Source organism: Sander lucioperca, chromosome 6 (genome assembly GCF_008315115.2).
Source record: "Sander lucioperca isolate FBNREF2018 chromosome 6, SLUC_FBN_1.2, whole genome shotgun sequence".
In the NCBI taxonomy this organism is placed as follows: domain Eukaryota; kingdom Metazoa; phylum Chordata; class Actinopteri; order Perciformes; family Percidae; genus Sander; species Sander lucioperca.
Window position 1 is genome coordinate 13978706 of NC_050178.1, and position 23573 is coordinate 14002278.

At 41.3% G+C, this 23573-nt stretch overlaps 1 protein-coding gene across 4 annotated transcripts in view; it reads right to left on the minus strand.

The window, feature by feature from the left end:
* arhgef10la (Rho guanine nucleotide exchange factor (GEF) 10-like a) overlaps positions 1-23573 on the minus strand; it is a 135951-nt gene that overhangs the window by 62334 nt on the left and 50044 nt on the right. For all 4 annotated transcript variants that reach the window (XM_036001935.1, XM_031302032.2, XM_031302033.2 and 1 more), the window contains one exon: positions 2209-2309. In XM_036001935.1, the coding sequence (XP_035857828.1) occupies positions 2209-2309 (101 nt within the window). The remainder of the gene's footprint in view (positions 1-2208; positions 2310-23573) is intronic.

Consider the following 23573-nt stretch of genomic DNA (forward strand, 5'->3'; position numbering starts at 1 on the left):
TCCCAAAACTCTTTGTTTTTCTCTAATTCTTATTTTATTTCTTGTCCTTGTTTTGCCATTTTAATCCTTGCACCTCAAAGCTTGTTCTCCTTACAACTTAGCACCTCGACATGTTGGTGTCGAAGGTACCGAAGCTTATTTCACTGTTGTTCTCATGGTAACTTGCACTGGATAGCAGTGTTGGCTGGAGGCCTTAAACCTTAGATGTGTCAATTTCCCCTGATCCGTCGAGTGGTAACACTTTTTTTAAGTCGAAGAAAGGCAAACATTTCATGTTTATGTTAACACACAGGAGTATGACTGTGACATGCACTCAAGGCTACAAGGTAATAGGCTAGCAAATCAACAAAGACAAATTGGAACTGACAGTTAATCAGTGCCATTATGGAGTCAATCAATATGATAGTGAAAACAATGTGCAATATTATATTTTGATAGCATCATATCCTTTGCCTTCAGTGTCTTTAGGGTGTGTTTTCCATGTGTAAGATCAATACATGTTTATTTTGTGCTTTTCTTTTAGAGTGAATGTCTAATACATTCAGTTTATTTCATTAGTTTGAGCAAAAGGAGTTATAATGACTTACTTTTAATCCTCCTCAAGCCATACTTGATATTGATGTTCTCTACAAACATTGTTGCAGCATTGGGGCTCCTCATCCGTATGACAGCTAGGGATAACATGCATGATTTGGCTTTTGAATATCACCCATGTCCACACGGCAGCCATAGGGGAGGAGAGCTGCACGCTAGAACTATGGCACGCTCCTTATCAGTATACCTGCTGTGTTGCTGATAAAAGGCGTGAGCAACAAGGAAAAGGCTGGGGATGCTGCTGGGCATCGGCCAGAGAAAAACCATGTTTCTGATGCCACTCTGACACAAGCCATATACAACCAGCTCCACTCGAGAGTCTACAGATGTAGTGTGTGCTTCATGCACCTCTATACACCCACCGTGGAAGGCAGGCCGGCAGAACAGGGGAACTATCCAGTGCTGTGTGTTCTTTTTTTTTTTAAATTGTAATGTGCAAGGATGGAGAATCTCAAGATGCAGGGGAGGCAAAGACTCAGGTAAGTTTTTACAAAGCACAAAAACACTTCAGGCTACTTTTTGACCATTGTCCAACCCAAGGGTCATTGATCCTCTCAGGGCTCCACTCCACTCAACGAAGCCAGATGTTTAATTGAGTGTACTTTAATCTACTTCCAATAATTTCCGCTAAAACCTTGACTGTTTCTGTGCCGACACTCACAGCAATAGCCTCTGGGATCCAAGAGGCCACAAAAATACAATTGGAGCTACACTCAAGTGCAGTGTTGAGAGACATATCGCATGCACAACAAGCCCAGAATAAAGTGTGTGTGACAAGGAGGAGCGCTCAAGGCAACGCAGAGAGTGAAAACAGAGGGAAAAGAGGACTGGGGTAGTGAGTGGGTTGAATATGCGTGCCATCATGGCCAAATAAGCAGATTAATGTCCTCGGTTGTTCCATCTCTGTATTTGCCACTAGATGACAGCACGCATTGATGAACCCCAGAGAGGGAGACCTCCGGCGTGGTCAGACTGTATAGTAGGCTTAGGTCTGGGCAGAGCAAGGCAAGTGTTGGAAAGAGGTTAGGAAAGATAAAAAAAGGAACTGTGCTGCTCCCTGCTGGGCAGGGTCTGGCCATTTTTTTTCTTCATAAATGTTGACCACTTTCTGAATCCCAACAATCAATTACATATTGAAAATTTGAAAGAGGGAGACATAGCCTTAAAAATCAAAGAATTTAAAAGGAATTCTAATTCTTTTTCAAGACCTAGCATGTAACCCAAGTCCTCATATGGCACCACAATCTTTCTTGAATGATGAGTAATGTTTTCACAAAAGATGGATGGCATTGGCGTCATTTAAGACCCAGTTTAATGACCCAGTTGAGAGTCTCGGTTTTTCAAAACACCAGTTGTGCACTTAGCCAATAGAGAGTGAAGCAAACACTGATGATGCTTCTTAGCCTCGGACTTAAAATGTTATTACATTTCATTGCATTACATCACCCTGTTTAAATAGAAATGGCATAGTAATCCTTTCTATGTGTGTGTGTACGTGTGTGTACGTGGTGTGTTTACATGTGTGTGTGTGTGTGTGTGTTTGTGTGTGTGTGTGTGTGTGTGTGTGTGTGTGTGTGTGTGTGTGAGCGCATGTGAGCATGCGTGTGTGCTTACGTTGTGCGATCTTGGCCAGGTGCAGACGGTTGACCCAGGAGATCTTACTAAGGGGGTTGGGTGTGTTGAGAACCACCATGAAACTGACCGGACGCCCTGACCTGGAAGAGAACAGACAAGCACACACAAACACACAAATGTATTGGTATTTGTCAGAAAGTCTCACCGAACACCACAGACTATAAACATTATTGCTGGTTTAGTCTCATTCGATCAGGTCAGACAATCTCTGACGTAGGAGTGATCCTGGTATTTGTTAGGATTTGACACCAATCTAGAGATATAGATGGGCTGTAACTGCATTTCATTGTGAAACCCTGTATTGCGTAATGACAGTAAAGTTGAACCCTGGAACAAAATGCATTCCCTTGACACAAAAAGAAGTGTTTGCAGGTTGTTTTTTTGCAACCTCGTCTCTGAGAATTACTTTTATATTATTTATCTGAATGCAGGAGACAGCCCTAACTTAACTGCTACATGCACTGGATTCTCTTTCCATGCCACCACAAGCCAATACCAAAAACCAATGCCATGAAAAAAAAAAAAAAAAAAAGAAAGAATATTTGTATGGTAAGAAATAAAGTGGAAAAAGAGCACGGCCGCACTTCACAGGTTCAAGGCCTTTTTTCAGCTTCTCAAAGCACTTGTTAGAGGTACCTTTCACTCACAGAGAAATCACACTGCAGGGCCTGGGATCGAACCACCAACCTTCTGATTGTTAGGCAAACACTCTACCACCTGAGCTACAGCAGGCTTGGGAAGCAGGCCAATTGCCAAAAGTCAAAGCAGCAAGCAGCATTGAACAAATGCCAATGATGTTTTATGACAAATCTTGCTCATTTATAGTAGAAATGTGTATCTCAGTCCCAAAAGGCCATATACCAATGTTGGTCTTGACAGAATCAAAATTGACAAAGTTCTATTCATTTAACTGTTTTTCACATTATTCAAATTAGCTAAATACCATCATGGCGGACATTTATGGTCCAAGAGGCTTTTTTATAGAGCACATTGAGCTGGACTTAAGTGTAAGGAATTTCATGTCAATCGGACTCACCGTGTGAGGGGCGTGGCCTTTAAAACTTTTGGCCTAAGTTATAGCGCCACCAGGATTCTTATAAAATGGGCAAAAGTGCATTTTTGACATATACTGCAGATGTGCTATATAAAAACAGAAAGCAGAACAATGCGGTCAGAGAAACACGGCACCAACAAGGAAAATATTTTTTTCATTCTTTAATCTAACCAGCTGCTTGCCTGCTTGTAGTTTTACAGAGGTTCAGTCCAGTAAGCTAAGGCTTTATGATTTCAGCCTGTATGACTGGTCACAGTAAATCGTTTCTGGGTGGGTTCCGACGCTCAAAATACCACTAATGTGTGGTCTCTGCTGGGACAAGGCCCGACCAGTACAGGCTGTGATCACTAAGGGCTTTTTGGTGCCAATTCAGACACAGGAGACCAGATCTTAGATGTGTGTGAAGGACTGGGTACAGAATTCAATCATTAAGGCACCGACCGAATTGCCTCTATAGTATCGAGTATCGAAAAATGCTTCGTCATTCAATACAAACTTCCAATACCGAAGGAAGGAGTAAATCTCATCAGAGTCAGTGAGCCAATAAGCATGGAGCATGCTTCTACCAAGATCTAATAATGCTGGTGATTGGCTGTCTAAAGGTTACACAAGGTAGAGGCAGGCAGGGAAAACTCTGTTACGCACAGAGATGGGGCTCACATAGTAGATGCTGGTATGTGTAATGTTGTAATTTATTTTTGTTAAAATGGATTTTATAAAATTGGTATCGAAAAAAAGTATCATTTAGGAACCGGTATCAAAGTCCTGGCATTGGTATCGGTACCAAAAATGTTGACCGATACCAAGTCCTATGTGTGAGTGTGTGTGTGTGTGAGTGTGTGTGAGTGTGAGTGAGAGAGAGAGAGAGAGAGAGAGAGAGAGAGAGAGAGAGAGAGAGCGAGCAAGCTGCAAACCGGCATAAACGGCTGTTTCTACGTATATGTTTCCCCCTGCTGATTTTTTGTAATTTTTCAATTCAGTTTCAATTCTTTTTTTATTCATAGTGTCAAATCATGGAGTGGATACAAACTTAGTACAAAATTAGGCTAAAAAAATAACAGACATCTGGCATATCTGGTAAGAGCTGAAATCAGTCAATCATTACATAAACACATGGACACACTTGTTACAGCTGATATCTGTACAGTCAGTACACTGGCTGTTTGTGGTGTGTGTGTGTGTGTGTGTGTGTGTGTGTGTGTGTGTGTGTGTGTGTGTGTGTGTGTGTGTGTGTGTGAAAGTGAAAACATTTAGACAGCCATACCCGGAGTAGTTTTCTGTGAATACCCATTTTCTGTTTAATACCTGGTTGTCACCTTTTGTAACATACGTGTCTCTAAACCATAGAATCATACCACATTCATTTTAAGTGCTTGGTGGAGTGTTCATACTGAAGAGACAGTGGTGACCCGGTGTTACTGTAGAAATAAAAAGTTAATGCAGCAACTCACATTCATCCAGTTCAACTATCTTTGCAATTGAGTAGAGAGGAATTGATAGCAGAGAGGGCTACATGTCACCCCCAAATATCTACTCGAGGTTATAGTCACCCCGTAGTGGATATACAATATAAAGGTGCATTTCTGGTATCTGTACCATATAACAAGACATGAATCATTAGTAAAAAAATAAATAAATAAAGCCATCTATGAATCTAGGGCAAACAGTATGTGAAGATTAGGGCTCTGGCCTGCTTGCTTTTTCGTAGTTGCAAATAGAACTTTCGGCTTCAGTTCCATTTCATCTACAGACAGGGAAGTGAAGGGACAGTCAACGAGCGAGAGCGAGAGAGAGAGAGAGAGAGAGAGAGAGAGAGAGCTGCAAACCGGCATAAACGGCTGTTTCTACGTATATGTTTCCCCCTGCTGATTTTTTGTAATTTTTCAATTCAGTTTCAATTCTTTTTTATTCATAGTGTCAAATCATAACAGAAGTTCTCTCAGGACCCTGACCCGTCATGTCAGTGTACAGGTGAGGTTATATAATGACAGAAATACTTTAAAACATCATCAAAACAGTCTTGTTTTAATATTAGGCTGGTTAAATATGTTGCTTACTTATGTAAAAGGCTAGCTGTGCCAGCGACAAATGGAATTTGTGTATTAAACAAACTAGAGGTCGACCGATTTATCGGCCGGCCGATTAATCGGCATTTTTTTTAACATAATCGGCATCGGCCAATATCCCAGTATATCAAGCCGATTAATTGGCAGGCGCATCTGCGGGCAGCCTAGTGTTAAAAACATGAATAGGCGACATTTTTTACAGCGCACCCAGACCAGCTGCCTCCAGCCCCTCCCCTTGTGAAGTCTTGTCGTGTGTCTCGCGCAGCCACTTCAGGCTCAGACACTACCGTTAGTAGTAGCATATTGCTGGTGTTCTTACCTTGCGATTAACTGTACTAATAAAACCGTACAAAACACCGCGGCCACACCGCTGTGGAAGCTCCTCGAATGTCATTTATCAGAGTCTGGTTGTTACCCCTGTCCGTGGCAGTCTCATCCACTCCTATAACGGAGCTAACTGGAGCTAACCGCTAACGGAGCTAATTAATACATCCATGAGCTAACCGCTAACGGAGCTAATCGTTTCTAACAGAGCCTTCAGTTCTCCGAGCCTGTATCCATTAACTGCATCTATGGACTTGGGCACTAATAAAACCCTTAATTTTATTACATTGTCTGGACGAGTTTTAAATTACAACCAAGAGTTGCTTGAATGACAGAAATCTGCTCAGATAAGATCCTAATGAGGTCAACAGGACATTAACAGTAGGATCCCCAAAACACAGATAAAACACTTCAACAAATGAACAATGATCTAACAAACAAGGTGAACAAGAATTGATTTTAGATAGCCCTAGTCTGATGTGATTTAACAGGAGTTAGGAGGAAAGTGTTTTTTTTAGTGTTATTAGATTAATAATAACGTCACTTTCTGTGAAGCTTGCAGATTTGTATTCTCAGAAGTTTAATAAATGCTGCTAAGTGCACTAAACTTTATTTTTTTCATTTAAAAGTTTATTTGACAAAGTTTATTTTCTTCTTACCTGTTTCGTTTATTTAATATATTTTTCATACATTATTTATACAATATACAGTATGTTTTTACATTATACATTTTTAATTGAAGTATACAAGTGTAGATTGGTGAAGTGTTCAATAAATGTTTTTGTTGAGAAATTCTGTGTATATTAGTGTTACATTTTATCTTTCAAATAGAGGCTTAAAAACAAGCACATATCGGCCAAAATAAATCGGCAGCATTAATCAGCCATCGGCTGACCCTGATTTCTAAAGATCGGCATCGGCCAGAGAAAAACCATATCGGTCGACCTCTAAAACAAACCCTACTTTAGCATGTTAACATAAATTTAAAAACTCATGTCTATCTTAACTGGACATTCTTTAGTTCTTCTGTGTAGTGTTAAACAGTTTTCTTGGCCTTTCTTGAAATAGTGATTTGAATTTGAATGAGCCTTTTACCTGGTTTAATAAAAGAAGAAAAGGGCAGGAATACCAAACATAAAAACCAACAGTGGAGAAATGTACTATGCTGCAGGAGTGGTTCTATAAAAAAAAAAAAAATCCTTAAAACTGGGTCAGCGTTTGAATGTATTGTAAAAGCCATGAGTTCAAGCCGACCAGCACTGGCCATTCTCTGCAAAAAGAGCAAGCTACAGTACAATTTTATTTTTTTTTTATTTTACTTTGCTTAATGTATTATGTACTCTAGTTTTTTTTTAAATATTTAAGTATTTTTCTATCTTTGTTTAAGTGAGCTCACTAATATAAATAACAATCAATCATGTTTATATGGCAATAAAGTATTGAATCTCGAATCTTTCAAAAGGCACCTCTCAAAAGCCTGCGGGGGGGTGAGCGTTTGATGTTCAAAACATAAATGTTTGCTGAAACATTCCTTTTAACTTCCAAATACACAATATTCTGGTAAACAACAAAACAGAATTACTGTTCATGAATTGATAAAGGTGTTCAAAAGTTTAATAAATAAAAACCAAAGGTAAAGAGATGGATGTTTTGTCTTAGGAACTATACTTACTAATATATGCCTATATTTCCACTCTGAGCGCATAATGTAAAGTTTACCAGAATTGAAAAATGTCCCGTCTTCCTCTTCAATATAAATCATGTGAACATAGCTTGCTTAAGGACTTGTAACATGTCAAATCACACATTTTTATATTGAAATTTGCATTTTTGCCTTTGTCCCTGTATGGTAATTTAGGTGATTTTGACAAGTGGTAAATATTTATCAATGTCCACATTTTCTCACAGGTGTGAATAGGTGTATATTTCTTTGTGGCTTGCACGCAGAATTAGAGAAGGCACATATTGTTTGCCAAAGTCACATCCAAAGAAAAACATCAAAACACTGACTTTAATTTTTTTCTGTCAAACAAAAACTATTGCAGACAGCAATGCAAAAATAAGTGAATTAAATTGCATTTTAGGAAGTACAATCTGAAGGAAGTTGGTGCCAGTAGTGACTGTATTAAAGTGTGTAAAATAAAATGTATTCTTATCTGCTTTTATTGAAATCAGAAAAAAGGTGTGTATCCAAATTGCCCATTATTTTTTTTTATTTTTTTTATAAGGAATTATTTAGAATTTATTTGAAGGGCTTCAATTTGACGTGATACATTTTGAACTATTATCTGGACTATTATCCACATATAATTTCTATCAATTGGCTTCTTTCTTCAAATTTGTATATTACTGTAAACCACACAAGTGGAGACAAGGGACTTTAGTTCCACTGGCTGTTCACTCGACTCGACTTTTGACTCCTTTAGTGTTGCCAAAAGTTACTTTCACTTAGTCTACCACAAACTATTAAGTGTTATGCCTCCTTTTATCACCTCCGGTCTCTCCTTATGGGTTGAAAGCTCTCCAAATTGTAAGTAGCTACTACTGCGCTACAAAGCACAGGGCAATGTGAAGTAAACAAATAAATGTCAGTCAAAGTGTTTTTACAGCCTGATCCTTCATGGCTGCTCGGACTTAAGCACTCAGGTGTCTGAGACTGATTTTGTTCATGTCTAGTGCTGGAACCCTGTGATGTAGCATGATGTGAGCTAAACAAGTATTTCTTCTATACAAAAGAGACAGCAAAGATGATTATTCCTTTCATATGTCTCAGTGTATAGACCATATGTGTCAGAATCAGATTCTAAGCTGTTTCTCATCCAGTTTTGTGACCACAAAAAAAACGCCAACTGTGATGTTGTCCCCTGGTTGACACTTTCACCAGGTAAGTCGATTTTTCCATCTGATCATTCCAGCTGCTGTGTTATTATTTGAGGCATGGAAGAACGGGGGAAGCTATCCAAAGAAAGACAACAATATATACAAACAGAACATGCTATGAAACACAATGGGTATAATTCCATGAGACCAAGAGCTCAATCCTTATCCCAGTGACAAACTAGCTCTTACCAATGTCTTTCTTTTTTACATTTTGTCACTCCATCTGGAAAACACAGGAGATTCCAAAGGATAACCACTGGTATGTTTGATGGGAGTGAATTAAGGAAGTTTCACCAGCTAATAAAAAACACACCTAAAGTCAATACCAAAGTCAATACTGAAATAGGCCCTGTAAAGTCTCTCGCAGTTTTCAAGTGGATTTCTCTCTGTGGGCTCAACTGAGAGCCATGACCTAAAACCAAAAAATGACTGTTAATAAACACACAATGGACTTTATACATGCAGAAGTTGTGTTACATGCTTGGTAGTCTCGCATTGCCAGACCTTACTCCACCTCGCTGCGGAGTAATGTCCGGCTACACCACACATACATTCCAGAATAGAAGAAAAAAAAACGCTCTGGGTTGTAGGGATCGACCGATACTGGTTTTTCAAAGCCGATACCGATTATTAGTAGTTAATGAAACCGATAACCAATATATGGAACCGATAAGCATTTACAGTGAAAATAAAAATCTTTAAAGGGTAACTAGCGTTTTTTTCAACATGGATCCTATTTTCCTATGTTTTTGCGTCTAAGTGACTGATGGGAACAACAACATTTGACATTGGTCCAGTATTAAGCAAGATCGCTGCAGTCGGCAGAGGCGAAACAGGCTACAATGTAAGTTAATGGGGCAATTGTCCAGCTTGTATTTTACCTTCACAAAAGTGCTTGTTTTGCCACTAACAGGCTCAGAATAATATTCTAAGTGTCTGACAACATTATGGAAAGGATTTCTAAGCAGGGCGACCTTTCTGTTAAAGAGTAAGATCCTTTTTTAAACATAAAAACATTCGCAAAATTGCGTTCGCTAAACCCACCAGAGTCCATGTAAATAAACAGTAATTTTAGCATCGTAAAATACACTTCATTCAAAGTCCTAACCCTAAGAAACACCGTTTTGGGTCGTCTTTCCACTTTTCCAACCATCACAACTCTAGTTTTGGTTGAAATAAACACAGTTTACCGATTTACATGTGAAAATACGTTGGCTCTATACACGCTAAAAGTACTGCTTTTTTAAATGGAGTCTGGTGGGTTTAGCGCTAGCGACTTCAGAGCTGTTTTTGGTTAAAGAAAAAAGGTCTCAAAGAGGTTTTAAAGGTTTATCTCTGAAGGGATCCTTTCCAAAATGTTGTCAGACACTTAGAATATTAATCTGAGCCTGTCAGTGGCAAACGAGCACTTTTGTGAAGTTAAATACAAGCTGGACAATTGCCCCATTAACTTACATTGTAGCCTGTTTCACTGCTGCCGACTGCAGCGATCTTGCTTAATACTGGACCAATGTCAAACATTGTTGTTCCCATCAGTCACTTAGACACAAAAACATAGGAAAATAGGGCCCAGGTTGAAAAACAGTAGTTACCCTTTAAGTCAAAATTACAATTTTGGAATGTTACATACTCCAACACATAACTTTGTTTAAATGCTTTAAGCAATTATTTAATGAATTAGAAACTTTCAACATAATACACAAATAATCAGATAGTGTTGTGGGTGGGACATTAAGTCAGACTCAGTGGTGAGTGAAACCGAAGCAGAGGGACAGACACAGAGCTGTAGCCGAGCCAAAGTAGCGCACTTTTTAATCAATTAACTTGATCGGTTATCAGGCAAATAAAACGCTGATACAGATAATCTGCAAAATGCCAAAACACTGCCCCGATAATCGGCCTATCCCTACTGGGTTGTTTTGCATTTCTTTAAACCAATCATAATCGCCTTGGGGGGGCGCTAAGCTCCGGTTGCAACAACGGTATATCCGTAACATAGTCTGGGGAAGGAACTTGATGTGGTGGAACATTTGCCCCCCCCCCCCCGATCAAAACAAATGCCACATACAATAGCGGTGCCAGATGTTCCGGTGATTATCCAGTAAATTAACTCTTGTCGATCCAGACTACATGCTTGGTAGAGAATAATACAAACTCATCTCCCAGCTGTAAAATCCCACCTAAACATTTAGCTTCCTTAAATGCGATTATTTAGTCAAATTTAGGTCAGCTTGTTAGACCACTAGCCATGTCTGTGTTTTAAAAGTTCACACTCTCTCGTGTGGCCGGGTTGGCTCAGTGGTAGAGCAGGCGCACATGTACTGAGAGGTTTATGCCTCGACGCAGAGGTCCAGGGTTCAAATCCGACCTGTGACGATTTCCTGCATGTCTCCCCCCTCTCTCTCCCCTTCATCACCTAGCTTTCCTGTTAAAAATTAAAGGCAGAAAAGCCCCAAAAAAAGTTCACTCTCTCTCGCTCATGTCAAGTGAAATAAAATACAACTTCTTAATGCTGAGCAGGCTAAAATGAGACTGGCAGCATCGGCCCTGAGTTAGCAATGACTCAGCCGGTGTCTGTCCATTGATAAGGGCACTCTGTTGTCTGGATTGATCAGGCTTTTTTGGAACTAAAAGTAAAATGTCTGGCCAAATGACATGTCTTTTTAAAGCACTAAGCAGCTTTCTAAAATAATGGCCATGTCTCAGTCACCTGTACAACTATTACGCAATGATTCTGAGGCGGAAAAAAAACGAGTCTGTGTGCGTGCGTGTGTGCGTGTATGTGTGTTGGTGGTGGTGGTGGTGGTGGTGGGGGGGGGGGGGGGGTGGTCTCAGGCACACATCAGGAAGACAGTTTCACATTTAGACATTAGAAGGTAATAGAGTGGAGAACAGAGCACAGCCTGAAATTCTGCTTCTGTCATACCTACAGCGGCCCCGCTGTAAATTCATTTTCATTTCAGAGAGGAAGGAAGAAAAACGGTACAGAGAGAGAGAGAGATAGACACACACACACACACAGAGAAAGAGATTGCAGTCAGGAACAGAAAAAAAGTAAGTAAGATCTCAAACTTCCTTGACATGGCGCTTTCACAAAGAAGTGTAATTCATACCATTCGCTGCTTAAATATAGCGGAGGCAATTTGCCGAAGACAGAAGGGGAGACAGGGTGTGACGAGAATCCAACCACTCACTTGGTTGGATTCCTTAGGCAACACTTCATGCCCACACGGCCTCAAACATGCTAAACTGAGCGCAGTCCTCGAATCTCCCCACCCGCTGATTGACAGCCGCAGTGCAGGTGTGGTGCACTGCCAGAATAGAGAACTAGACTTGGGCATGCTGGCAGAAGGGGAGATGAGGAGAGCTGAGAGGTAAGGAGCGTCAAAAAGGGAGGGGAGGGGGAGGGGAGAGGGGGGCGAGGGATCGAAGCGAGGAGCCGGCCCGGCTGATTTATAGGAGCAGGTCAGTGCCGAAGCACACACGTGACACTAATGCACAAGGACGGGACAGATGTAGGAGTGAGTGCTGAGTGGCAGCCTGTCACGCACCCATCCTTCAGTTCACCTCCACCCCTCCGGAGAAACAAACAGAGAGAAAAGTCTGCTCTGCAAATAGTGAGATGAGTCAAAGGGGACGGTTCACTGTCCCTATGAGAGTTTGTTGATCTAATTCTGGATGGACTTGACAATCAGCCTCTCACAAGTTATTACAGGAGATGAACTTGACGTTGGTTTAGACTGAATGTGATGTGATTTATAGGGGTGACAGGATTGTGTGCAAAATCATGGAGTGGATACAAACTTAGTACAAAATTAGGCTAAAAAAATAACAGACACATCTGGCATATCTGGTAAGAGCTGAAATCAGTCAATCATTACATAAACACATGGACACACTCGTTACAGCTGATATCTGTACAGTCAGTACACTGGCTGTTTGTGGTGTGTGTGTGTGTGTGTGTGTGTGAAAGTGAAAACATTTAGACAGCCATACCCGGAGTAGTTTTCTGTGAATACCCATTTTCTGTTTAATACCTGGTTGTCACCTTTTGTAACATACGTGTCTCTAAACCATAGAATCATACCACATTCATTTTAAGTGCTTGGTGGAGTGTTCATACTGAAGAGACAGTGGTGACCCGGTGTTACTGTAGAAATAAAAAGTTAATGCAGCAACTCACATTCATCCATTTCAACTATCTTTGCAATTGAGTAGAGAGGAATTGATAGTAGAGAGGGCTACATGTCACCCCCAAATATCTACTCGGGGTTATAGTCACCCCATAGTGGATATACAATATAAAAGGTGCATTTCTGGTATCTGTACCATATAACAAGACATGAATCATTAGTAAAAAAATAAATAAATAAAGCCATCTATGAATCTAGGGCAAACAGTATGTGAAGATTAGGGCTCTGGCCTGCTTGCTTTTTCGTAGTTGCAAATAGAACTTTCGGCTTCAGTTCCATTTCATCTACAGACAGGGAAGTGAAGGGACAGTCAACGAGCGAGAGAGAGAGAGAGAGATAAAGAGAGAGAGAGATAGAGAGAGAGCTGCAAACCGGCGTAAACGGCTGTTTCTACGTATATGTTTCCCCCTGCTGATTTTTTGTAATTTTTCAATTCAGTTTCAATTCTTTTTTATTCATAGTGTCAAATCATAACAGAAGTTCTCTCAGGACCCTGATCATTTACAGATAGAATAGGTCAAGGCCACACTCTATAATTTACAGAGACATAACAATTCCCCCAAGAGCAATTGCACTTAGTGCGGCGGCAAGGAAAACGTCCTTTTAACAGACAGAAACCTCAACAGAACCTGGGTGGGCAGCCACCTGCCTCGACTGGGGGTGGGGAGAGAGACAGAGAGATGTGCAGCACCTACAATAACACCTAACTACAATAAATATAGAAATATATAATTATAGCAGTGGGTATAATGGAATGACATGATGAACACTGGCAATTATAGTTAACAGTAAACATAATAGAACTATGACTAATAATAAATAGTTTTATAGAATTATTGTGAATGCTGTGATTACTAAACTTAATTAAATAATGCTTTGTTTGTGATGACAGTTTTGTTTGAACAGCCAGCACCTAGGCTTTGTCCAAGTCCTGATTTCTGATGTGTTCTGTGACTTTCTCTCTCCCTCTCACCTGCCGGAACAGCATTGGTAGGAAGGCTCTGCATGATGGCAGATGTCGCTACTTTAGCTACTTTAGCTTAGCCATTAGAAATGGCTGATTCCTCTCCTACCATCTCTTGCTCTGTGTCAAATGTTTAGTTATTCCTCTGCCTCCTTTAGTGATAATGATAAGGATATATGTATTAAGTGTAGTTTATTCGCTGCTCTGGAAGCGAGGCTTAGTGAGTTAGAGGCATCCCCACCATGGGATCAAAATCGTATGCTTCCGCAGCTAGCCAGCACTCCTCCGTAGCTGGTGCAGGCCAACATGCTGTAGCTTCTGTTAGCAGTCCCCCAGCAGACCCCGAGCAGTCTGGCAAGTGGGTGACTGTCCGAGGGAAGCGTAGCGGTAGTTATAAACCAGGGAGTGTACATGGCTGCGGCCACTCTCAACCGGAGCATCCTCGCCTTTCTAACAGGTTCTCCCCACTCAGTGATACACCCGATGAGAAGCCAATTTTGGTTATTGGGAGCTCTATACTGCGATATGTGAGGTTAGCGGCTCCAGCGGCTACGGTCGTACGCGTCCCTGGGGCCAGAGCAGGCGATGTAGAATCCCATCTAAAGCTGCTGGCTAAAAATAACCGTAAATACAGTAAGATCATACTCCACGTAGGTGGTAATGATACCCGATTACGTAAATCAGAGATCACTAAAATTAATGTTATGTCACTTTGTGCATATGCAAAGACAATGTTGGACTCAGTAGTTTTCTCTGGACCCCTGCCAAACCTGATCAGTAATGAAATGTACAGCCGCATGTCATCCTTCAACCGCTGGTTGTCAGAATTGTGCCCAGCTAATGACGTGGGCAATGTGAACAACTGGAGGGCGTTCTGGGGAAAGCCTGGTCTGATTGAGAGAGACGGCATTCATCCCACGTGGGACGGAGCCGCTCTCATATCAAAAAATCTGACCAAGTCTATCGATCTTAAACCATGACAACCCAAGTTTGATATTAGTAATCAGAGGTGCAGTGCAATGCACTCCTCTGGGCTTCCGTTGGAGCTGTCGCCTACTCATAGTCTAATTACCACGGTGTCTGTCTCCAGACTCAGATCGGTTAAATCAAAAATAAACAAAAGAGGTGCTATACTTAACAACATAATTGGAATTAAAACAACCACTGCAATGATAGAACAGAATAGGAAAATTAGATGTGGACTATTAAATATTAGATCTCTGTCTTCTAAAGCAATATTGGTAAACGATTTGATATCAGATAATCAAATTGATCTATTCTGTCTTACCGAAACCTGGCTGGGCCATGAAGAATATGTTAGTCTAAACAAAGCCACTCCTCCCAGTCATAATAATACTCAAATTCCACGAGGCACAGGTCGAGGAGGCGGAGTTGCAGCCATAACAGCCTAAACCTAAACTAAATTATAACTCGTTTGAAAGCCTTGTTCTCAATCTTCAACATCCAACATGGAAATCATTACAGCCAATTATATTCGTTGTTATTTACCGAGCTCCAGGTCTGTATTCTGAATTTGTATCTGAATTCTCAGAGTTTTTATCATGTGTAGTCCTTAAATCAGACAAAGTACTTATTGTAGGTGATTTTAATATCCATGTGGACGTTGACAGCAATAGCCTTAGTACTGCTTTCAACTCATTATTAGATTCAATTGGTTTCAGTCAGAATGTGCATAAGGCAACGCGTTTTAACCACACCCTCGACCTTGTGCTGGCATATGGCATTGATATTGAGGATTTAATAATATATCCGCAGAATCCTGTATTATCAGATCATTTCTTAATAACTTTCAAATTCTTACTACCAGACTATACAAAATTAGATAAAAGCTTCTACACTAGATGCCTATCTGACAGTGTGAGAGCTAAATTTAAGGAAGATATTCCAACAGCATTTAACTCAATGTCGCGCTTTAATATAACAGAGGACCTTTGTGTTAATTTTAGTCCCCCCCAAATTGATAAATTTGTAGACGGTGTTACGGCCTGCCTACGGACGACTTTAGACTCTGTTGCTCCCCTCAAAAAGAAGATGATGAAGCAAAGGAAACTAGCACCTTGGTATAACTCCCAAACTCGCAAATTAAAACAAATCTTGCGGAAACTTGAAAGTAAATGGCGTTCCTCCAAACTGGAAGAATCTCGTTTAGATTGGCAAGACAGTTTGAAAACCTATAGGAAGGCCCTCAGAAATGCCAGATCAGACTACTACTCAACACTAATAGAAGAAAATAAGAACAACCCAAGGTTTCTTTTCAGCACTGTAGCCAGGCTGACAGAGTCACAGCTCAATTGAGCTATCTATTCCCCTAGCTCTTAGTAGTGATGACTTCATGAGTTTCTTTAACGATAAAATTATAACAATTAGTGATGGAATTCATCACCTTTTGCCCTCAACTCCTAATGGTTCACCTTTGAATGCAGGAGTGCTAGAAAGAACGACAGGACCTGACATATACTTAGACTGCTTTTTTCCTATAGACCTTCAACAATTAATGCTAAAGGTCTCTTCAGCAAAGCCATCTATCTGTCTCTTAGATCCCATCCCAATGAGGCTACTTAAAGAAGCGTTACCCATGGTTAACACTTCATTACTAGATATGATCAACATGTCTTTATTAACAGGTTATGTACCTCAGTCATTTAAAGTAGCATTGATAAAACCTCTTCTGAAAAAACCCACTCTCGATCCTGAGGTCTTAGCCAACTATAGACCTATATCTAACCTTCCCTTTCTCTCAAAGATCCTTGAGAAGGTAGTCGCTAATCAGTTATGTGATTTTCTACATAGCAATAGTTTATTTGAGGACTTTCAGTCAGGATTTAGAAAACATCATAGCACAGAGACGGCACTGGTGAAAATTACTAACGACCTTCTAATTGCTGCTGACAAAGGACTTGTCTCCATACTTGTCTTATTAGATCTTAGTGCTGCAAACACTATTGACCATTCCATCATGTTACAGAGACTGGAACATTTAGTTGGCATTAAAGGAATCGCACTGCTGGCACTGCTGGTTTAAGTCCTACTTCTCTGATCGATCTCAATTTGTTAATATCAACGATAAATCCTCCAAGTACGCTAAAGTTAGCCATGGCGTTCCTCAAGGCTCAGTGCTTGGACCAATTCTATTCTCCTTATAGATGCTTCCTCTAGGCAATATTATTAGGAAACATTCAATTAACTTTCACTGCTATGCAGATGACACCCAATTATACTTGTCAATCAAGCCAGACGAAACCAGTCAGTTAGCTAAACTTCAAGTGTGCATTAAAGATATAACAACTTGGATGACGTACAATTTTCTGATGTTACACTCAAACAAAACTGTGATTGTGTTGGGCTCCAAACACCTCCGAACTTCATTATCTAAAGATATAGCTATTCTGGATAGATTGCCAAAATTAGGAATATCCTGTCGCAAAACGATGCGGAAAAACTAGTCCATGCATTTGTTACCTCTAGGCTGGACTACTGTAATTCCTTACTATCATGATGCTCAAATAAGTCCCTTAGGACTCTCCAGATGATCCAGAATGCTGCAGCACGTGTTCTGACAAGAACTAAGAGAAGAGATCATATTTCTCCTGTATTAGCTTCTCTGCATTGGCTTCCTGTAAAATCCAGGATTGAATTTAAAATCCTTCTCCTGACCTACAAAGCTCTAAATGGTCTAGCACCATCATATCTAGAAGAGCTCTTAGTACCGTATTGTCCCACTAAAGCACTGTGCTCCCAGAATGCAGAGCTACTTGTGGTTCCCAGAGTCTCTAAAAGCAGGATGGGAGCCAGAGCCATCAGCTATCAGGCTCCTTTCCTGTGGAACCAGCTCCCACTCTGGGTTCGGGGGGCAGACACTGTCACCACATTTAAGAATAAACTGAAAACACTCCTCTTTGATAAAGCATATAGTTAGGGAGTGAGGAGATCCAAAAATGCTTGTTACTAACCTGGCTCTGGGGAGTTTACTCCCCGGAGTCCTTATGTTCCTTTTCCCAGTGTTTTTCGTTGGATCTGGATGGCACCTAGAACTTGGTTTCAGCTGTCGCCGTGGTCCTGCTTCAGTTCACCCTGCTACGTTCCACGGTGCCCTGCTGCGTCCTGCTGAACCTGCTACATCCAGCCATGCCCTGCTGTGCCACGCTACATACTGCAACGCCCTGCAGTGCCCTGCTATGACATGAACTACTATGACTACTATTTCTTAGTCACTGTTCCATTAACTTTATTGTGACTATTATTTCCACTGTTCAGCACATCCCCAACCGGCATCGTCAGACACCGCCTACCAAGAGCCTGGGTCTGGCCGAGGTTTCTTCCTAAAAGAAGTTTTTCTCATTACTGAGGTTTCTTCCTAAAAAGGGAGTTTTTCCTCGCCACTGTCGCACTGAATCGCACTGAATGCTTGCTCTTGGGGGAACTACTTCAATTGTTGGGGCTTTATAAATTATAGTGTGGTCTAGACCTACTCTATCTGTAAAGTGTCTCGAGATGACTCTTGTTATGATTTGATACTATAAATAAAATTGAATTGAATTTTTTGAAGAAAATAATTTACATTTTAAAGGTCCCATATTATGCTAATTTTCTGGTTCATATTTGTATTTTGGGTTTCTACTAGAACATGTTTAGTACATGTTTTAAAGTAAAAAAAAACACATTATTTTTCTCATACCGTGTGTCTGAACATACCTGTATTCACCCTCTGTCTGATACGCTCCGTTTTAGCACCCGTCTCTTTAAAGCTATAGTGCGTAGTTTCTGTCTCCCCCATGAGGAATTCTAAGTAATGACAACAACACTGTCGGCGGGTCTACATAATACAAGCCTTACGTGATCACGCACGCGCCCCCACCCCTCCTCCACGCAGTTGCTTGTAGCCAAGGAGGACACGGAGGATTAAAAAAAAAAACATGGACTATTCAGAAGAGGTAATTATCTTCACTTGAGCTTCCGCACGTAAAAGTCACCGGACGACACCAATCTTCTGAACAAAGCCATACTGAGAAATACAGAGAGAGTTCTGTGGAGTCTTAGCTTTGTAGCAACTCATTTCCAATGGCTTGAATGTAACAGACGTTGATTAATATCAAAAAGTTACGCACTAAAGTTTTAAGCGCCCATCCCGAAAAAAACCCGGTCTGCTCCGATTGGTCAGCATTCCCGGGTCTTCCACATCTGCGCTCTCAGTCTCAGTACAGTCAGTCTCAGTACAGTCATTACAGCCGGGGAATGTAGCGGCACATTGTACCTAATTATAGTATAGTTGGGACAACCGTACGGTTGTACAACCGTACGGAAGTCCTCACGGTATGTTTAGCGGCACAGTTTCTGACTACAGGCTGTGTGCATTTCTCTGTGGATTGAGTGTTTTGATACTTCCACAGTATTTATATAGCACCACGACCTACTTTATTATCAAAAAAGACATGAAAATGTCACTTTTTACAATATGGGACCTTTAAAATTAACAATTGCTATAATTAGACCATAAAGCCTAAGTTTTGAATAAAATGTTTTACTAAGCCTATAAATAAAACATGAATTCTGTCTCTGATTTTTGGGTGTGCCAGCTGCCTCTTTAGGTGGCACAGGCACAGCCGTACGTGCCCCTCAGCTCCAGCTCCAATGCACCTGGTAACTGGCTAAAAGTAGAGAAATGTGGTTATTCTTGGTTGCTTCTAGGTGTGAAGGTGTCTGCATGTGTGAATGTGAAGGAAAGAAAAAAAGAAACAGCAAGCTTTGCCTGGAGAAATAATGCTGAAAACAGTGGAACAGAGGTCGGGGTGGGTTGCAGAGGTGCGGAGCTATTCACTTACCATTATACACTAAAGCACAAGAGTAACAGGGACACTGATTCTGAAAATGTTGCTGTGAGCAAATTAAATTCTATTCACCCCCATTATATTGGGGTGGAAGCAGAAAACAAAGGTTGATATCTTAAAGTGCTCATATTATGCTCATTTTCAGGTTTATAATTGTATTTAGATGTTGTACCAGAACAGGTTTACGTGGTTAATTTTCAGAAAACACCATATTTTTGTTGTACTACACGTTGCTGCAGCTCCTCTTTTCACCCTGTGTGTTGAGCTCTCTGTTTTAGCTACAGAGTGAGGCATCACACTTCTGTCCCATCTTTGTTGGGAGTCGCACATGCGCAGTAGCTAGGTAAGGACTACTAGCCTTATAACGTGTGTTACAAAGTGACGCACGTTCATCACGGAAGTAAAGGCTGGACTACAATAGAGCTGTTTGGAGCAGTTTGTGAACAGTGTTTTCTCTGGAAGATGGTAACTCCCTTTGGGGTGGACTTTGGGCTTTTTCACTTTGTAAACCTATAACGTGCACAAAAAGATATATAACACAATAAAGGAAAGGGAAAAAGCCCAAAAGCATAATATGAACACTTTTTAAAATCTGGGCAAATAAAAGCAAAACTATCTGGAAGGCTAGATGCCACTAGAGGCCAGCAAGAATGTAATTATCTTTTAATGTAATTTGGGTAAACCAACCCTGATCCTGCATCCACAGCACTCGGGCTAAACGAGTTTTATCAAAATCGCAATATAGGCTAGTGCAATATCCAAATCGCAGAAGACACAATATTTGTTAGAGGCTAAATAATGTGTCAAAATACCATTCCTAATTAAGTATTGTGGTGCTGTAGAGATGTCCCAGCCTACAAATTGTGTTCTACAGACTGAAGAAAATTTGTACAGATCCTCGCACAAAAACACACCATGATCAGTTTTAATGAAAATGAGAATAATGATCGAAAAATGTAGCCTAGAAATCTAGACGCACCCTAGCGGCAGCAAATTTAATTTGCAGCCAGGGGGGTCTAGGCACTCTCCGTTGGCTTGCGAGCTGGAAAAACCAAATTAGTAAAGTATTCAGGCCAATCACATCGTGTATAGAGTCGGTGGGTGGGCTTATGGCTGCTGCTGCTGGGAACAGCGGTCTTCTGGAAGACTTGGAGTTAAGCTTTTCTTTGAGAAAAGAACAAAGAACGGCACTGAAATCATTCTTAAAAAAGGAAGATGTGTTTTGCCGACCGGATACGGCAAAAGTTTAATCCATCAACTACCTCTTCTAGCTTCTTCGTTGCTCTGCCTGGTTGTAGCGCTATCCTATTGCGTGCAGAGGGAATTTGAAAGACAACCGTTTATCCCGCCCCTCGGATTGAGCTCTGCCAATGGTGAGTTCCCAAACCCAACATCTTGATGTGGGTCTGGCTTGTCAGGCTAGGAAAAATGATCATTCCCTCCAATATTGTGAACAATATCACAATTGCAATATCAGTCAAAATGATCACAGTTAGATATTTTTTCCAAATCGTTCAGCCCTACACAGCACACGGTTCTTCATACACATGGACCAATCAGAGAAAGCCCTCTGATGTCCAGACAATGAAATAAGCCTGTTTAGATAAGACTCTCAGCCAGATTAAACTGATATATGACTGAGAATGTAAGGTCTGTCATTTGCCTTGAAGGTAGCCTGCATAGCCTCCATGAAAGAGCCCATAAAAAAACTGCAGGCTTACAATACTGTTCCTTCATGTACGTCATGCTATAAGGAATGGAGGATGAAGCAACAAACACATTTGGTTAAACTATGAAATTTGAACTCTGTATCTATCGCTTGCCAGTATGGCCCATGTATCTATGCCTGTAGTTGCTCCAGCAGACACAGTAAAAAGAGGATGTTAATGAACTGCTGTCACACGTAGGCTGGTGCCTTTGAGGCAGCAGTCAGGATTCTCTCCACGTACTCAGTCTGTTTGCAGTGTGGAGGCTGTGATGTGCTGCCTGACTGCAGAGAGTTGCTTGCGGCCAGACAGGAGGGGACCAACTCAGTACAGGGGGTCCCTGCTGCGGTCCCACTCTCTCACCAGCAGAGCAAAAGCTCGGCTCAGTGCGCGAGTGTGTGTGTGTGTGTGTGTGTGTGTGTGTGTGTGTGTGTGTGTGTGTGTGTGTGTGTGTGTGTGTGTGTGTGTCTGCCCCTCTATGTGTGTGTTTCTTTGTCTAAGGTGCATGCTGGCTTGTGTGCAGGTGCATTTGTCAGCATAAGCACGTGTGACTACATGTAACATACACACACAGAATCTGGATTTACTGCTGTGCCCTGTAGATTGTTACTCAGATTAGTAACAAAACGGATAAGGATAATAAATAAAAAAACAACTTGTTTGTGAGAGAGAAAGAGCCAGTCTGCCCACTGCTCTCCCCTGCAATCTATAACTGCTGCACCCTGGGTAGTGTCAGAATGTTTGGGCGCCCGCTGTGCCACCTGTCACCCCCAGCCACCTCGGTGTCACCTGACACCGAGGCCCAGCCTCAATTAGATTACTATCACACAGCCAGGTTTGGCTCTTCTTCCCAAAAAGAGATTTCTCTCTTTCAGCTGACATCGTTAGCTTTTACCTCTCCAGAAAAACTCTGTGGCCATCTCCAGGTATGATTTCAGCACAGGAATTGCTCTACCTTATTGAAGTTTTTAAATACAAATCTACCGCTTGGACATATGGAGGGGTGGGCAATCTCCTTGTCAGTGCAGTTGCTAATGACATTATCACAAGAACTCAGCAAATAGGGTACCCCTTGAAGGGGAATTCGGGGTCTTGTAAGCGTGACATCTGGCTCCACCAAACATCTGAGTAAGCAGATTGGCCCTGCAGGCCTGGTGTGACAGCCGACGAGGAAGCTGGGAGATGTGGGAGAACTGATCTGCACAGCTCTGCTGCTCAAGCTGTCACTTTAGCTTGGCTTGGCACAGTTAGATTCTCACTGGCTCCGAAGCATTAGGCCCACTCTTCTGACTGCCGCTGCCCTGCCGGCACCAATCCAAGTCTTTCATGAGGGAGGTCGATCATCACTCTCACTCTTTCTTTCTTCCTCTCCTCCTCCTGCTTAGTCTCTCTCAGCAGGGCTCTGGCTTCTCTATCGCAATCTCTCTCTTTTTGTCCCGTCCCCCCCCATGCCTCCTTCTTATCCTATCCCCACCAGAAGCCACGAAATGGGATCCATTATAATCTGCCATTATTTGCTATTCCCAGTTCCTGTGCAGTACTCTAAGCCACTCATATACTCTCTTCTTGCCATCTTTGTTCTTCTCTAAGTAGTCAGTCGTTCAGTAGTCACTCCACCCACCAGGATCCACTTTGGCGTGTGAGGTTAACCACTTTAAGATCCCTAGTATGACAAGGTAACTTGCTATGGGCTGCATATGTGCTCAGCTGAAGAAAAAAGTTTGGACTCACAAAGTACAATTTTACTAGTGGTCACTTTAGCATTGCAAGTAATCTACTTGGAATGCCATTGTTATTAACTGTACTTACTAACCATACAACCAGGAGAGATTAATTATACCACTCTAGTGTAAAAGTATGTACTACTTTGTCAAGTGCTGAATATCAGCACAGACACCGTAAACAAAATGAAATGGCTCTAAGTTGAGCAATTGGGAAGAATCCTGCACTAACGTCCAACGTTTGGTAGTCTGAAGCAAAAACTATCTCAATTAAATCCTGCAAAAGGAACATTTTGTGAAGGCTATTCATTATTCTATGAGAGTACTGAAGGACATGAATTATTTGAGTCAGGTAATTACCCACTCGCGACAGAATAAACTGTTCTCACCTTTAATTTCCAGGTTGGCCTGTTGGCCCAGTAATCTTATGGCGTTTTTACATTACATGGTACCTGCTCTACTCGCCTTTTTTGGTTTTCCATTACGAAAAAAAGTCCCTGGTACCTGCCAACGGGTACTTTTTTTTAGCATCACCTCCATCAAGATTCCAAGCAAGCTGAGCCGATACCAAAAGGTGACGTGAAAACCTG